Source organism: Vulpes lagopus, chromosome 19 (assembly GCF_018345385.1).
Source record: "Vulpes lagopus strain Blue_001 chromosome 19, ASM1834538v1, whole genome shotgun sequence".
In the NCBI taxonomy this organism is placed as follows: Eukaryota; Metazoa; Chordata; class Mammalia; order Carnivora; family Canidae; genus Vulpes; species Vulpes lagopus.
Window position 1 is genome coordinate 29,129,307 of NC_054842.1, and position 17,998 is coordinate 29,147,304.

Here is a 17,998-nt window from a genome sequence, read left to right on the forward strand (position 1 = left end):
CTCTTTCTGCTGTTTCATTATTAGTGTATAGAAATGCAACTGATTTCTATATATTGATTTTATATCCTGTGACTTTACTGAATTCATTTATTAGTTCTAATGATTTTTTGGTGGAGTCTTTAGGGTTTTCTATATATATTACCATACCTTCTGCAAATAGTGAAAGTTTTACTTCTTCCTTACCAATTTAGAAGCTTTTTATTTATTTTTGTTGTCTGATTGCTGTGGCTAGAACTTCCAGTATTATGTTGAATAAAAGTGGTGAGAGTGGATATCCTTGTCTTGTTCCTGACCTTCGGGGAAAAGCCCTCAGTTTTTCACCATTGACTGTAATGTTAGCTGTGGGTTTTTCATACCTGGCATTTATCATGTTGAGATATGTTCGCTCTAACCCTACTTTGTTGAGAGTTTTTATCATGAATCATTGTTGTACTTTGTCAGATATTTTTTCTGCCTCTATTGAAATGATCATATAATTTTTATCCTTTCTCTTATTGATGCAATATATCACGCTGATTGATTTGCAACTATTGAACCACTCTTGCATCCTAGGAATAAATCCTACTTGATCATGCCAAATGATTTTTTAAATGTTTTGTTGCATTCCGTTTGCTATTATTTTGTTGAGGATATTTGCATTTATGTTCATCAGAGATATTGGCCTGTAGTCAGTTTTGTTGATCTTTTCAAAGAACTAGTTCCTGGTTTCATTAATCTGTTCTATTGTTGTTTGTTTTTGGCTTCATATCATTTATTTCTTCTCTAATCTTATTATTCCTTCCTTTTACTGTTTTGGGGTTTTGTTTGTTCTTCTTTTTCTAGCTCCTCTAGTTGTAAGGTTAGGTTGTTTATTTGAGATTTTTCTTGCTTCTTGAGGTAGGCCTACATTGCTATAAACTCCCTCTTAGAACCACTTTAGCTGCATCCCAAAGGTTTTGGACCCATTTGGGGTCTTGGTAAATGCAGATTCTGATTGAGCAGGTCTGGGCTAGGATCTGAGATCCTGTACCCCTAACCAGCTCTCCTGCAATGTGATGCTGCAGGCAAGACCATGTTTTGCGTGACAAGCTTTCAGTAGAGCATCCTTCTGATGGCCTTTGTTCCTTTTCTTTTAAATCAATAGCCTAACTCTGGGAAATGAACTAGGGGTGGTGGAAAGGGAGGAGGGCGGGGGGCGGGGGGGGGGGGGCGGGGGAATGGGTGATCGGCACTGAGCGGGGCACTTGACGGGATGAGCACTGGCTGTTATTCTGTATGTTGGCAAATTGAACACCAATAAAAAATAAATTTATTATTAAAAAAAAATCAATAGCCCTCATCCTTCAGGTGAACCGAGCCACACCGAAGTCAGGAGGCTCAGCTCCGCTTCAGTGACCTTGCTCTTTCCTCATTCAACTCTTGCTACCTGTAAAATGGGATTAACAAACCCATGCTGAGAGTCCATGGTGGCAGACTTTCCCAGGAGGATGAAGATCTCCTAATTTGGAGATTAGCTGATCCAATCCTTCCCCCTCCACTGCCTACCTTGCCTATGCCAGAATGCCCATGCTTGAGATCCTGCTGACAGAGTTTGCAGTTCTCTCCCATTCCACCAGACTTGGGGAAGCTCTGCAGGATAAGAAGGGCTCCTTGCAGATACTGTCAGACAGGTGGAAGTAGCTAAAAAGGCCATTTTTCAAAACCACCCGGCAAGCCTCACCTTAATGAGGGATCTTCTCCTTTGGCTTCAGGACAGGAGACAATTAAGAAACCCAGTGTTTCCAAGTGAAAGGCTTGAGGGGTTCCAGCCTGTCCTGCCTGGCTCCCCACAGCATGTGAAAGCCCAGCTCAATTTTCATTTGTCCTAACCTGTCAAGAGCAGCTGTCAGCTTCGATTATTGTTTTGCAAACTCATTTCAGTCTTTTAATGCAATTCACCAGAGAATGAGGTATTGATCCCCCACTCTCAGTTGTTTTTCCTAAGGCCTGCTCCACATTGGCCTTTGTGGTTTCCCTGTCTCTGGGCCCCCTCACTCCCTCACTCCCTCCCCCCTCCCTCCACCTCCCCCCTCCCCCCAATGGATGTCACTCTCCTGGTAAGTGTGCTGTGATAAAACCCCTCTGTCGTCCTCAAAGGAGAGGTGTGATAAAGGCAACATATGAACATGTTTAAGAAACGAAGTGATGAAAATTGTCATTTTTCATTTATGGATAAACATTTTACTTTGGACATAAAATGATACAAATCTGGTATAACTGTGCCTAGGGAGTCAGGACCAGAAAGGAGTATTCTCATTTGATGAGTCTGCTCCCCTGTTCATTGGAACTGCTGCAGCACCATGTTCAAAGTCTTGCAGGTCCTCTTGTCACTGAGGGCCTCCAGGACAATTTAGCCCTTACTTTTCACACCATGTTTGGGTAAATCATGTAAATTATTGTTCAGGCCAGGACACTTTGACAGTGGAATGGGTGGTGCTGGTGGTGACACTCTGGTGTCCGCACCGGGACTGTCTCAGGTTTACCAACACACGACTGTTCCAAATCTGGACAGTTTGTAATGTGGGACCCAGTGACAGTCAGTCTGGCATTGAGAGGTAACTCAGTCCATGAAAAATTACACCCGACAGAATTAAACAAGCAAGGAAGATTTCTCAAGACTGTTGTAATAGGGGGCACCTGGGTGGCTCAGTCCTTTAAGTGTCTGACTTTGCCTCTGTTCATGATTTCAGGGTCTCAGGATCAAGCCCCATGTCCCCCTCCCTCCTCAGCGAGAGTCTGCTTCTCCCTCATCCCCTCCCCACCCCAACCCCTGCTCTTGCTCTCTCTCCCTCTCTCGCTCTCAAATAAGTAAATAAAATCTTAAGAAAAAAAAAAAGATTGTTGCAATAGAGGAGAAAGCTTGAACTCTGCTCCAAATACCTCAGGCACAGGGGATTTATGGGTGGCCAATAGGAGAGGAGTCAGTGAATGGAACGTTATTAGTAGGAACTTGGTTAGGTAGCAGGGGTGAGGACTGACTAAAGTTTGGTCTAGAAGGGAACCTTTGGGGAATCTCACCAAATGACAGGCTGCCTTTGGAATTCACTCTTCTCCCAGGAAACTCATAGTTTCTCACGTCTTTGCTCTGACAAATTCTTCCAAATATATTAAGGTTCCAATTGCTTTTCCTTTGTGATTTCTCTTCATTTTCCTTTGCAAATTCAATTACTCTTATTGTGTTTGAAAAGAAAATTTCTTTTATCTTCAGATCTTTGCTTCCCCTTCAGCAAAGCTGCGTTGAAAATAATTTTTGAAAAATAAAAAATGTGGTTTGAATTGATCAAAGGAAGCACAGTTGTGACTCAGCCAGGAAGGACCCAATCAAGTGGCCAAAGTTTCATGGTGCCTTTTTTAGGGGAGCTTACTGACTAGAAGGAAGAACAAGAGGACTTACTTATTCTATATTTATTTTATATGTATGGCCATCACAGTGGGGGCCCAGGATAAGATCCGCCATCCTTAACCCAGTGTTCATTCCCATTCTAGAATCAGTTTGTCTATAGACTGAAAGTGTTCGATTAGATGAACTCCTTGGTACCTTACAGGGCTTTTCAGAAATTCCAAGTTCTGATTTTTAAATCATTCTTTCCCTCTATGGGTTGAATTTTCTTAATATAAAATACCCATGTTGACACCATTATAAAGGATCACTGGCTTCTCTTTGCATCCAGGATCGAGGACCCCTTACCTCCACCCCCCAGGTCCCTGCCTCTGCCTAACCACCTACAATCATCTCCTGTCATCTCCTCCTCCAAATTAGGTCCCAACCACTGCCGTCTTCTTTCTTACAGGGCTTATAGTGTGTGGGCGTCCCCTCTTCCCTCCGTTGGGAGTGTTCTTCTCCCACATCCTGGCAGAGATGACTTGTCTTTACCATCCAAGTCTCCATTCAAATGTCATTCCTACTCCCACCCCTCAGAGAGGTCTTTCTTAATTACTTTAGCAAAGTAGCCTCCATCCTCTAGTACCTCCTAGCCCAGGCCAAAGGGGGACGCTGGGCCTGTGCTGTAGAGGGTGCCACTTTGGTCATCCTCCAGACATTTTCCTCTCTATGAAGCAGGGAGGCCAAGGAGCCAAGGGGGTGTGCATACTCAGAGCCTGTGTCTCCTCTTCTAGACCATGCCCTAGTTACCTGGGGCCTTGCAGTTCTTCCCCCAGAGGGCCTCAAACCCATTCCTAGAGTCTGTGGGCCTCTCCCTCAGGTCTCTCGTCCCATGGGTGGTCTCGGCTGCCAGTTTGCACACTCTAATCTTGAGGGAGACCACAGAGAAGCTATTTGCAGGAAGCTATTTGCATGAATCTTGGACATAAGGGCCAAGGTATCAAATGTGTGTGCAAAAAAGAAACCCCCCCTCCCAGTGGGAATCCGAGCCAGGTTAAAAGAGAAGGGGACAGGTCAACATCCAGGGATAAAGGGCCAGGGGCTGGCTCACCCAGCTCTACCCTATTCCAATGCAGAACTCTGAGGAATCAAAATACTGAATGCAAACCTGGCCTTCCAGGTCTTTATAAAGTTAATTTGTCAAGGTAAGAGGAATATTATGTATTTTTTAAAATTTTATATATTTATTTGAGAGAGAGAGAGAGAGAACCTGTGGGAGCAGAGCAGAGCAGAGGTGAGGGGCAGAGGGAGAGGGAGAAGCAGACTCCTCACTGAGCAGGGAGCCAGATGCAGGGCTTGATCCCAGGACTCCAGGATCATGACGTGTAAGCCAAAGGCAGAGGCTTAACTGACTGAACCACCCAGGCGCTCTGAGGTAGCTTATATCTTATTTAATACTTTGGTAGCTTGGTTCATAACTTTTAATCATTGAGGCATGTGTAAGCCTCCATTGGTACTCTTGCCGCACCCCCACAAATGTTTCCTCTGTGTGATGGCTGATCAAGAAGGCGGGGGCGGGCGCTGGTCCACATGAAAGGACCTGGTGGGCCAAAGAAGGCTGGGACCAAACATCTTTTCTGCCCTCGCCCTGGCCAGGCATCCCAACCCTCTTCTGGGCAGCTCACTCTCTCTTCCATTTCTGTTTCATTTTATTTGCAGCATTGACAAAAATTTTAAATCACCTAGCTTATTATTGTCTGCCTTCTTCTAACTAAAATCTAAGTTCTGTGCGGTCACAAGCTTCGGGCAGCATTCCCGGCACTTGGCGTGTACTAGGGGCTCATTAAGCATGTGCTGACTGAACAACTTAGTGCGGTTTGGGGCCAGGACCACACCAGATGCCAGGATGACTAGGAAAGGTTCTCTGTCCCCAAGGCTTCCAGCCCCATCAGGGAGCGGACCTGAGGGCAAACAAAGTCCTTCACTTTTAGTTTTTACTCCTCAAGTGACTAATTAATCTGGAAATAAAAATATAAATGTAGCAATTATTGAGGAGCTTCTACCGGGCAGAGAAACAGTCTGCCAAGGCCAATTAGCTCCGAGGAAAGGGCAAGACAAGACACTTTCCTATTAGCTAGTCTAAAGGGATCAGGGATGAGGGAGCTTTTAAGTTGGATGACCTATCAAAACTGGTGGAAACGTGTTCCTTTCCACCTCCCCCCCACCCCCCCACCTCCAAAAAGAAATTGCTTGTTGTTTTCCAGGAAGGGAGAATGTTAAACATTTTCTGCTGTTCAGCTAGAATGTTGTCTGGAGCAGGAGGCTGACATCCCCTCTGCTGCTGCTCTTTGCCTTATTTAACTGGCTGGGCAGCCAGTGCCATCTGTTGAGCAGCACAGTGGTGGCCACCTCTCCCTCTGCGGGGTGGAGGGCCTCTGGGGGTCCTCCTTCTCCAAGGCCTCATGTGTGCCCTGGGGCAGCAGGGCTTTTGGCATCTGTGGGCAGATGTCAGTTGCTTTCCAGATGGCCCCATGTGTCAGGCATCAACCACAGTCTTTCCACACAGAATTTTTTTTAAGTCAGGCTTGTTTCTTCCCATTCAAAAATACATGGTCATTTTTATCCAGAGATGATCGATTATATAGGTCACATCAAGCCAATCCATTTGAAATAGGGATGAAAATATAATCATACTGAAGGCAGCACTTAATTGGAGCTTTATCTTGAAAAACAACAACTAAAGATTACAAAAGTGATCTTCTACTTGGCAAAATTAGGTTACAGTTTCACCATGTGCTAATTCTTAGACTAAACCGTAGAGATGCATATGTTTTAAAATAAGATTGTGTGATATCACCATGTTCCTTTTCCATTTGGCTTTCAAAGCATCTATTCATTCATCCAACATGTATTTATTGTGTACTTAACTATGTGCCAAGCACTGTTCTAGGTAATGGGATCAGTGAACAAGAAAGATGAAAATAATCCGTGCCCTATGGACCATATATTCTATAGTGAGGTGACTGACAGATCATAAAATATTATGGAAGGACACAGTATGCTAGAAAGTGTCAAGTGCTGAGAAAATACAAAGCAGGGAAAGAGAATAGGCAGTGCAGAAGGAGGGTAAAAGTTACGGTTTTAAAGAGGGCAGTCTGGATAGGTCCCTCTGAAAAGATTACATGAGGACACACAACTGGAGGAGATGAAGGAGAGAGATAGAGATTGGAGAAAGAGCATTCTCATCAGAGGGAACAGCAGGTGCAAAGGCCTGGGATAGAGTGTGCTTGGGGTATTCAAGGAAGAGCAAGGAGCAAGTATAAGAGGAATGGAGTGAGGGAGAAGAGGGAGGGAGGAGATGCATTTGGAAAACATGGTGGGAAGATGGTTCAGGATCTTTTAGATCACTGCAAGGACATTGACTTCACCCTGAGTGATATGGGGAGCCCAAGACAGGGTTTTGAGCAGGAGAGTGAAGGGATCTGACTTACTCTGGCTAATGAATTGATAACAGACTATAGGGGAGAGAGGGTAGGAGCTGAAGACCAACTGAGAGGCCATTATAGCAATTGGGTAAGAGTGTGGTGGCTTGGACCAGGGCAGTAGTGGAAGTCGGCATCCTGCATACATTTTGAAAATGGAGATGATAGGATTTACTAACCTGTCTGGTTACGACAAATGCTGAACTAATGGAGTAAGAGAGGAATTGGGATGATTCACAGGTTGGGGGCAGAGCAAATGGAAGGCAAGAGTTGACATGGACAGAAATGGGGAAGGCTACAGTGTTAGGATATTTGGGGAAAGAGCTCAGAAATTCAGTTGGGCATGAGATTTCTACCTGTTATTCAGGTAGAGATACTAAGTGAGTAGCGTGCTCAAGGCATTCTTTCTTGAGCCTCTGGAAACTCACTTCACAAGCTGCTTCCTTTCCTTATGAGGACCCTTATTTCCTACAGTATATAGGGAACAAAGCTGTAGGGAAGAATCTGGAACTAGGCACCCAAAAGCAATGAGATACTATTACTACCAGAGCATTTTTTAAACCGCAAAGAAAGGGAGAAACTTCTTGAACTGGTGTAGCTAAAGCTCTCTAATAATGTCCCAAGATAACTGAAGGCTCTACTCCTATCTTTCAGCTAATGTGTGAGAAGAGAGATAACCAGAGGGTGGGAGTTGGTAACTTGCTTCAAACCTTTGAAAGTGTCAAGGTCATTGAAGGAGACTGAAGAGACACAACTAAATACAACACATGGTTATTTTGACCTGGATCCTTTAATTATAAGAAGCATTATTAGCCAATTGGGAAAATGTGAATGGATTAGAGTATTAGATGACAGTAATATATCAGTGTTAATTTCCTGATCCTGATGGCCATTCTGTGGTTATGTAAAAAGGGTGTCTTCATTTGTAGAAAACATACACTAAGTATGGAGGGGAAGGGGCATCAGGTTAGCAACTTATTCTCAAAAGGCTCAGGGAGAAAAAGAGTTCTTAGTATTATACTTGTAACTTTCCTGTAACTGTGAGATTAATGCAAAATTAAAATAATATTTAAAACATGAGAACAGAGGGGCTTGACTGGCTCAGTCCATAGAGCATGTGACTCTTGACCTCAGGGTTTTGAATTCAAGCCCAACTTAGGGTGTAGAGATTACTAAAAATAAAATTAAAAAATTGAAAAATATATGGATATTTTTGTTTGACATCTTCAGAACCCTTAAGAAAGATCAATAATTAGAGGGCACACAGAGCAGTCATTATTGATGGGTAAATAAATAGCCATGATAAAATATATTGTTTGCAAGTTAAAAGGAAACATGAGAGGAAGTCAGTAAAGGAATTTGGTGGATGAAAGATTGAGTTTGGAGGAAATGGTCAGGGAAGAAAGTACTCTCTTGTGGTTTAACGGAGTTTTTTAGCTGGGGAGTCAGCCAAACACATGTTGGGGGTTGACTCCAGGCAGCTGGAGCTTCTTCAGAAGCCTAGGGAGGCTTCATCCAACTCCCCTGTGTCCACTATCCATCTGGGCAGGATGGTGATCCAGCCCAAAGAGCACTGGCCTGTAAATGAAGCATCTGGACTAAGATGACCTTTAGGATCCCTTAAATACTTAAAGGACTTTAAACACAAGAATAAAATGGATAAAACATGTGTAACATAGGAAGAAATAGATGAAAAAGCATGAAAATGTAGTTCTTTTCATTTGAAAATGTAAGATCTTTTTACTTGAGATACCCATCTAACTAAAGGGGTGGCTCCTGCCCCCCATCTCTCCTTCCACCCCTCCTGTAGAAAGAGCAAACTTAACAACCTCTTCCTTAAGGTGAACTGCATAAAGAGCACTCTCTGTCTTCTCAAATCTTAGGTAACAGGAAGAGTCCCCTTAAAATAGAAGTTTCTATTTTATGATTTCTAAAATACTCTGATGCATCATTGCAGAAATATTACAGCATGTTTTCTGATCTGAGTGTCAGAATAAATTTACACTGAAATATTACAGTGTTAGAAGTACCTATCACTTTTCTTTTGGCTTCAAATGAGTTTGTGTATAGCATGCCTGATTTTTTCATTGACCCATAATTTATTTAGAAAAAATACATTTATAAACATGGTACTATTTAATCCCTATCTTTGTTACAGATTTCTCTCAATTGTATTGTAATCAGATAACTAAATTTTGTGTAATATCAATTATTTGAAATGTGTTGAGCCTTGAGTTACTATCTAGTATATGGTTAGTTTTTGTAAATGTTATGAAAGTCTGGAAAGAATAAGGATTCTCTAATTGTCAGGGAGGGACAGGGTCCTATATATGTTTCTTAAGTTTAGCTTATTTAAGTATATTCAGATTTTCTATGTCACTACTAATTTTTCAAATGCTTCATCTATCAATACCAGAGCAAAATGTAGTAAAATCCTATACTATGGGGACATTCCTGACAATTTCTCCTGGTCAAGTTTTACATATTTTGATTCTACTTTATTAAATGCATAATGGTTTAGAATTTTTATTTCCTCCTGGTAAGTTGAACTATTTTCATTATCGAGTGGCACTCTTTACTGTAATGCATTTTTTTTCCTTAAAATCTATTTGTCTCATGTTAAGACAGCAATCTCTAGCTTTTTTTTTTTTTTTTGAGTATTTGCCTGGCATATCTTTTAATTTATGTTTACTCTCAAACTTTCAATGCCCTGTGTTTTAGGTGTATCTCATAAACAAGCTGGATTTTGTTTTTTAGTCAGTATTTACCCAGCTACATTTACTACATAAACAATGGACAGTATTTAGGTCACAAACAATCCTTATAGGAAAGGTTAACTTGAACAGTTTCCAACCAACAGTTGCACTCAAGATTCTGCTGCCAGGGAGGACCAAGCAGATGTCAAGCACCATTTACGAAAAGGGGCCTGAAAGTCACATATCCCAACTGGAGGTGCCATATATCACCTGTGCATTGGCAGTGCAGTTGTCTGCCTCTGTAGAGAGAGATCTGTTCTGTCGTTGCCCACCAGGTTCAGAGACAGCCATTTGAACTACTAGATGTGGACAGAAGGGGTACAAAATCTATCCTTAATAAATATTCCTGATGCTTATTAGCACTAAATGATCACTAAGACCACAGTATTGAGGAGGAAATACATTGTACCATTTTATTCCCATAGTGCCTCATACATATTTAATGTTCAGGGATTTCTTATAGTCTGTAAAATCATTTTCAAGCTTTCCTTAAACTACACCTGAAGAGTAATCTATGTGTTCTCTTAATGCTTTCTGCTAAAATAGGTTTTTGTGATTATTTCTACAAAATTACTTTTTCTTTTTTTTTACTCCTACTCTGCCACTGGCTTTCTTGTGTCACTTTTTTTTTCTTTTCAAATTCAGTCAGAGAAGATAAAAGTACTTATAAAGTAGTTTATTAACCAGAGGTAGAACTACAAAACCGCTTGAAGCTTACAGTTAAACTGAAGTAGGACTTTGGTGCAATCCAGCATCAGGAAAACAACGATAAAATGATGGCAAATAAGCAGCTGGTAGGTGACAGGTATTGGGCTAAGATACATGTGTGTATGTGATTTCCACTTAACTATGAAAATTCAAGTCCCAGAGAGGTTAAGTAACTGGCCCAACACCACACAGCCAGTGACAGGTAGAGCCAAGATTCAACTCCAGTGTCTCTGAATCCATAGTGATGAAAAGGGAGTCCTGGAGTGAAACTACTGGAATCCATGTTCCAGTTCCACCACTTAAAGACTATGTGGCAATAGGCAAGTTATTCAATTCCCTCTTGTATCTCACTTTCCTCATCTGTAGAATGGAAATACCAACATCATATGCATAGGATTTAATGGGATGATATGAAATGATGCTCAGAATAGAACCTGGCACATAGAGAAGGCTCAAAAACTATTAGTCATTATAGTTTAAGGGAATATTTTGAGGCTTCATATCAGTAGGTGATATTACTAGTCAGATTCCCAAGTTTCTTTTTTTGAGAGAGAGAGCACACTCGAGCCTGTGCACATGTGAGGGGAGGTGCAGAGGGAGACGGAGAGAGAGAATCTCTAGCAGACTCCCCACTGAGTGCAGAGCCCAATACGGGACTGGATCTCAAAACCCTGAGATGGTGACCTCAGCTGAAATTGAGTCTGTTGCTTAACCCACTAAGACACCCAGGTGCCCAGATTCCAAAGCTTCTTTAACAATATGTTTATCTGCTTCTCACTCTCTTCTTCACACACTCTTCTCAGCCATCAAACTGATTCACTGATATCCCAGTGACCTCACTATTGGCTGCCATCTGGCTTCCCTCCAGCTGTTATGGTCCAAGTGAGACGGTGCCTTATTTCCTCCATGGAGTGTTTGATTTTCCCCACTTTCATAGCACTTTGTACTTATTTATAATTGATAGTTCTTTTTTCCCACCATATTGAGGTTGAGTGAGACACTCTTTAGGTATCCAGTTATGGTATCAAGTGGGCAGTTGATTCACACGTCCACAGGGAGGACATACAAGAAGTCCTCAGCCTATAAATGGTATTAAAGACTCTGAAATGTAGAGGCCAAAATGAGAAGTCAGCAAAGAGGCTAAAAAGAAGCAGAGAGCATGATAAGAAAAACTCGTGGTGAAAGTGATATTGCCAAAAACAACAGAAGGTAGGGTTTGAAGGAGAGAGTAGCCAGCTGTTGAATGTCAAGTAAGATATGTACAATGAAGAGACCGAGGAATTAGCCACATGAAGATCATGGCAAGAGTAGCTTATGGAAGGAATGAGAACCAAAGCCCAAGAGGAGTGAATTGAAGGAGAATGTGCAGTCAGAAAGTAGGAACAGCAGCCATTTGTGACTCAAGATACTTTGCTAGTGATGAAGGTCCAAGTGATCCAAGGGAAGCAGGTGAACTGAGAATATGGAGGTCTCAAGAAGCTTCTTGTTTAAAAGAAGGCACTGGAGCATATTCTTTCCTGATGCATATGCTCCAGGAGATGTAGAAATAGCTGCAGACGGAAAGGCCACTGAGCTGGTGACAGGCTGGATTCAGAGCATTCAGGAAGAGGATGGTCTTTCATGGGAACACAGATGGTCCCTTCACTAGGGACAGAGGGAAAGCCAAGTAGGTGGGGCAGTTTGGGCACTGAGAAGATAGGGAATATCTATGTGTTTGTTTCTATTTCTCATTGAGATATTAGGTAAAGTCATCAGCTGAGAGGGAGGGTGGGGCTTAGCAAGTTTGAGAGTAAAGAATAAGGAAGAAAGTGTGAAATAGTTAACTTGAACAGTAAAAAATAACCATACCAGAGAAGTATAGTAGGACCATGGGCAGTGCTGATTGCTATTTTAAATTGCAGTCGTTAATTATTTTAATGAGACCTGTTGGCAGAATTGAGTGTTTTTCTCCTGGAATGCTCTTTCATTCAGGTACAGGCTTAAGTAAATGGGTGGCTGGGTTTAACCCTTACAACTTTGCCAGAGGAGTTTGACATAGGAAGAGGGGAGCAAAAAGGCCAAGGGTGTTTGCAAGATAGTGATTATAATAATGGACCATGAAACATAATGAAGGAAAAGTGAGAAGTGGGGACATGAGGACACATGGTGACAGGCCAAAGGATTGCAAGGTAACCATGAAGTAGAAGAATAGCTGGAGTAACTGTGGCGAAGAGTATAAAGGAATGATTGAGGCGTGTAAGGCTTGATATCAATTTGTGGTTATTGGTGCTGAGGAGGTCAAGGGTATGACCACGGGAGCAGGGAACTGAGGAGGGTAAAGAAAATGATCATTGGATATGAGACAGTCCAAAGTCAGAGACACCAAGAATACTGATGCCACGAGAATGATAACAGGAGTCAGGTGTGGGAGAAAGAGCATGCGAGTTACCGAAGTCATCCGTGAGTGGGGGGTGACAGCGTTTGCTAAATGTTAGCAAAAGCAAAGCTCGGGTTTCTGGAGGTAACTGAGGTGACAAGGGATGTGACGCTCCCTGAGATCGGTCCTGATCATCTCCAGGCAGAAGGTGGGAAATCTGTTCAAGCTGGACACCCTGGGGCCCTCAGGCTGCCGATCTCCCCAGCACAGGACCTGTGTTTGAGTTTAAGCTCCAACAGCCACTAGCTGTGTGAGTTTGCAAAAGTCAACCTACTTATTCTCATCCATCAAGTAGAGATAAATGTTCAATGACTTGCCTCGTTCACAAGGATCATTTGAGATAATGAATGTAAAAGGATTTCGTAAGCTCTGAAGTACCATTAAAAAGTGAGTTAAAATTTAAAATATCCATCTTAACATTATAATTTCTAGCCTCTAAACTAGAGCAAGATAAATTACTTACTCTTCTTTTTGTCCGCCACAATACCTAACCTGGATGCTTGTGTTCTAGAGATTGCAATGTTGAATAGTACTGAACAGAAAAGCTTATAAAATGAATTAGAGCCTGTGATTAATGCCTTCAGTGTTATTGTCAGCATTACCATCAGCACCGTCTAGCAGTAATGCTTTAAAAATTCTGAAGGAAAAAAAAAAAAGAAAAACTGATTTTTCTTCTCAGCAAATCCACTGAAGTGAAGAATAAAGAAGCATTTTTTAAAGCTAAAGTCCTAAAAATATTTATGCATTTTGACCCAACAATTCCATTCTCACAAACTTTTAAAATCTTTTCATTCAGTTCAACATGTATATAGAAAAGTACAAAAGTCACAAACGCACATATGGCTTTTCACAGAGGGAACACACTCAGGTAATTGGCCTCACTCATAGAAATTGGAAGCCAGAAAATATTCCCCTGGATGAAAAAGCTGTGGTCCTGAGGACATTTGCTCAGTGTTATAGGAAAAAGAATGCTAAATGTTAGGTGGAGGAATGACACGGTCAGTGCTGGCACATAAATTCAGTGGAACAGCATGGAAGCATTAAAAATGACAGTTTTGAACTGGAGAAGGAAATTCACCAAACTCGAATGCCCTGGAGTCAGGCGGCAGGTGGACTCCAAGAAGCAGCCTGCTCTAAAATGATGTGAGGGGGCAGCCCTGGGGGGCTCAGCGGTTTGGTGCCGCCTTTAGTCCAGGGTGTGATCCTGGAGACCGGGGATAGAGTCCCACGTCGGGCTCCCTGCATGGAGCCTGCTTCTCTCTCTGCCTGTGTCTCTGCCTCTCTCTCTCTCTCTCTCTCTCTCTCTACTTCTGTGCCTCTCATGAATAAATAAATAAAATCTTTAAAAAAAAAATGATGTGAGGAAGGTGGATGGGGGGCAGTAAAGAGATGCAGAGCAGGGAGCGTGGGCTGCACTGACCTCCACATTAAAATGCTAAAGACAGTCAAGCACTGGGGCGCCTGGGTGGCTCAGTCAGGTAAGCATCCAACTCTTGGTTTGGGCGGTTTGGGCGGTTTGGGCGCAGGTCCTGATCTCAGGGTCCTGGGTGGAGCCCCACGTTGGGCTCTGCACTCAGCAGGGAGTCTGCTTAAAGAGCTGTTGTAAAGGTGAAGGACGCAGAAAAGCACATCCCCTTCCCTGGCCTCTTCTTCCTCCTTGTTACTTCAGTGTCCTCATTAACCTGATTTCTGACTTCATATCCCACTCTTCTTTCCCCCCTTGTTCTCCGGACTCCAGCCACACTAGCCTTCTTGATATTTCTCCAACATGTTTTAGCCTCGGGACCCCCTGGGGTTGGCCTCAAAGGACACCTCTCAGGGGACTGTCCAGCCCCTCACCTGTCTCTCTCTCTCTCTCTCTCTCTCTCTCTCTCTCTCTCTCTCCCTCCCTCCCTCCCAGATTTACTGTTCTCCATTGCACATAGCACTGCCTGACATTTTATTGTCTGTGTATTTTTTAAGTTATGTTTATTCTCTACCCTAGAAGGCAAGCTCCGTGAAGGCAGGAACTGACTTAACTTGTTTAATGCTCTGTTCCCAGTCCCCAGAAGGCACCTGGTGCATAATCGACATTCAGGAAGTATTAAATACTGTTGAGTTTTCAAGGTAGAGCCATTGTGTCTTATTTTTCCCCTAAATCTCAAAGGTACAATGTTTGTGTAATAAATGACTTAAAAAGACATTTCTGTGGGCGACCCGAATGTGTAAAACTCCTCTTTGTCTCCTCTAACTTGTGTGGCAGGTCAGCCATGCAGAAGCTGGGAGCAGAGGTATTTGAGAAGGTCTACAACTACCTCAAGAGAGCAAGGCGCCAGAAGGCCAGTGAAGCCGAGATCCGGGCAGCTCTAGAAACAGTGGTGCCTCACGCCAGTGACTGTTTTGAGGTTGACCAGCTCCTGTACTTCGAGGAGCAGTTGCTGATCACAGTGGGTCGAGGGCCCACACTCCAGAACCCTCACCAACATCTGTCAAAAGCAAACACGTTCAAAGGGACGAGTCCATTCAACACATAAGCTGGACTGTATTATGGGAAATGGGTGCATGGCTGGAGCTCCCATCTTCACTTTTGATTCCTTGTCAAGAGGAGTGAGTCTTGTAGAGGGTAGTAAACCTGTCTGCCTCTCCTCTGAGTCCTGGGCCAGTCAGTGCTCTATCCTCTGAGGAAAGCTTGTGGACCAAGTGTGGCTTCCTGAAAATCCAAACCCCCAGGGCTTCCACAGGGTTGGCTGAAGTACCTCCACAAGGTACTTCTCCTTGAACATCCAGGTAGTTGGCCTGGAAGAAGCCATCTACCATTTACCATTTCTACTTGGAGGACAGACTTGGTGCCTGCCTGCCTCGGGTCCCTCCCTGTGCTCTGTGGCCAGCCTGCCCCTAAAGGTTGCTGAGCACTGAGCTGCTGACCAGGCGTCACAAATATTTGTCTCAAGTGAACTGGTTTTGGCCCACTTTTGCCCTTCCTTGGCTAGCAAGCAAGATGTGCGTATATTTAAGGACTGGGACTTAAAAAAATCCAAAAAGATGTTCTCTTCTGTGATTTATTCTCCAAGTTTTTCCGTGGAATATTGAAGACTTTTGTTCTTAATAAACATATTTTCTCTGCTTACAGAATAAATCACCTGTTTTATCTGTTTCTTATCTAGAAGTATGTTGAGCAATGTAACACACTTATGTAATAATTATTACTGGAGCTGCTAACATTTTATTTATTTGGTGCCAGTTATGTGCCACTACTGGGTTCGGTGCTTATGACTCTAAGGGCCTCATGTCACTGGATCTTTTGACGGATAAAGGAGAGAGAGAGAGAGAGGAGAAATTACCCCCATCCTTTACCGAACCTGCTTATTTACTCAGTAGCAGAGCTGAGGTGAGATGTCACCCCACGTCTGGCTGATTCTAGCATCTGTGCTCTTAACTACTCTGCATGTGGCTTTGCAACCAAGAGGCTACGGCACACTTGCTCGAGGAGCTCCTTAAACGTACACGGGTTTAAACATACTGTTATCCTGACACTCGTTAAAACGGTGGAAAATAATTTACTCAGGACTATTAACATAGGGGAGACAGATGGGGCTCAGTGCCAAATACAGCACAGAAAGCTGGAGATTTATTTATTTATTTATTTATTTATTTATTTATTTATTTATTAAGATTTTATTTATTTATTCATGAGAGACAGAGAAAGAGAGGTAGAGACACAGGCAGAGGGAGAAGCAGGCTCCATGCAGGGAGCCTGACGTGGGACTCGATCCTGGGTCTCCAGGATCAGGCCCTGGGCCGAAGGCAGTGCTAAACTGCTGAGCCACCTGGGCTGCCCCAGAAAGTTGGAGATTTATAACCGGGGGTGGGATGAGGCACATCAGGGCTCAGGGGATATTCAGCTACAAAGAGAAGACATCCAGGGTAGAGGAGATGGTTTGGTTGCCAAACTGACGCACGGATGATATCGAGTTCAGCATTCTGCCTTCGGCTAACGATTGAGGGCACTGAGGCCAGCGGCCTGTTGCCTTACGATCTGTTATGGCCGGTGCTATGGCCCCGGCACAGTGCAGTGCCTTTTAGACTAGAATTTCTTAAATTGGAGGATCAGGATAACCGGGACGGCTTGTGAAAACAGATTCGGGACCCATCCCCAGCATTTCTGATTCAGTAGGTCTGAGTGGAGACTGAGATTTTGCGTTAACTACAAGCTCCCAGGGCATGCTGATGGTCCTGGGGTGAGAACCACCCTCAGACCACTGTTTGAGGACCCTCTTCCTGTTGCCTCTCCTCCCTGTATTTGGAGCGGTGCTTTGGTCTGCTGTGTGTGTGTGTGTGGGGGGGGTGGTGGTGGTGATGGTACTGATTCATCTCACTGATGTCTCTGAAGGTGGTGTGAGGACCAGGAAAGAAGGGCCCTAAGGCTTCAGGTGCCTCCCAGTGAATGCTCTGATTGGCAGGAAGAAGGTCAAAGTGTGACTACCTTGGCTGCAGGGAATTTGATGGGATCAGTCCAAGGACGAGGGAGCATGGTCCCCGTGCTCTATGTCTCATTCCCACTTCTGCAACCAAAGGAGCCACGGGAACCCACACCCTCTGCCATGCTCGAGAGCTTGTGAACATCACTGTTGTGTGTTCTCTCAACACCTTTACACCATGGAGAGGTGTGGAGGCCAGCACAGATCCTCACTCTGCCTCTTCCCAAAGCTAATGATGCCCCCCACCACATGCTGGGCAGTTGTCCCTGGCTGGCCCGTGACAGTCATCTTGCTCACCTCACAGCTCCTGTGTCTGGGGCAGGAAAAGCAGGCCTCAAATATGGGCTCCTTCCTGGGGATGGAATCTGAGACCTTGCAGAATTCTGAACTTGAGCACATCGTTCAAGGCCAGATCCAGAAGCTGTGCCGGCTACTAGGGTAGAAGACTGAAGGAAACCCAGGACATTTCCATCATGCTGGCAGGTAAGAGACCACACCCCCAGGAAGAGTGCCCCCGAGCTCTGGTATCCTTTTATGACCAAACAGATTTCAGACGCATCTGGAGGAGGAGGATAGTAGCAGCGAGTTATAAAAGTTCCAAATTTCCTTACAATGATTTTCAAAACATTAGGACAGAATGCTTGTGTGAGTTGCTGGGTCAGAGTAAGAAATAGCTAGATTTTATTTTTTTTTATTTTTTATTTTTTTTTTATAGCTAGATTTTAAACAGTGTCTACTCTCCTTCACAAACAGATGAATGTGCCAGAGAACAATACCCTGGCTTTAAGAACAGGTTACTAAGGTCATTTCCTCTTCCCATTAGGCTCCCCGTGGCTGGG

At 43.6% G+C, this 17,998-nt stretch overlaps 1 protein-coding gene across 11 annotated transcripts in view; it reads left to right on the plus strand.

The window, feature by feature from the left end:
- Window positions 1-15,817, plus strand: part of NEK11 (NIMA related kinase 11) — a 237,473-nt gene extending 221,656 nt beyond the window's left edge. For 9 of the 11 annotated variants that reach the window (XM_041734124.1, XM_041734125.1, XM_041734128.1 and 6 more), the window contains one exon: window positions 14,945-15,817. In XM_041734124.1, coding sequence (XP_041590058.1) covers window positions 14,945-15,215 — 271 coding nt within the window. In that variant the 3' untranslated portion in view covers window positions 15,216-15,817. The remainder of the gene's footprint in view (window positions 1-14,944) is intronic. The other 2 variants (XM_041734130.1, XM_041734131.1) reach the window with 1 other exon arrangement.
- The last annotated feature ends 2,181 nt before the right edge of the window (window positions 15,818-17,998 follow it).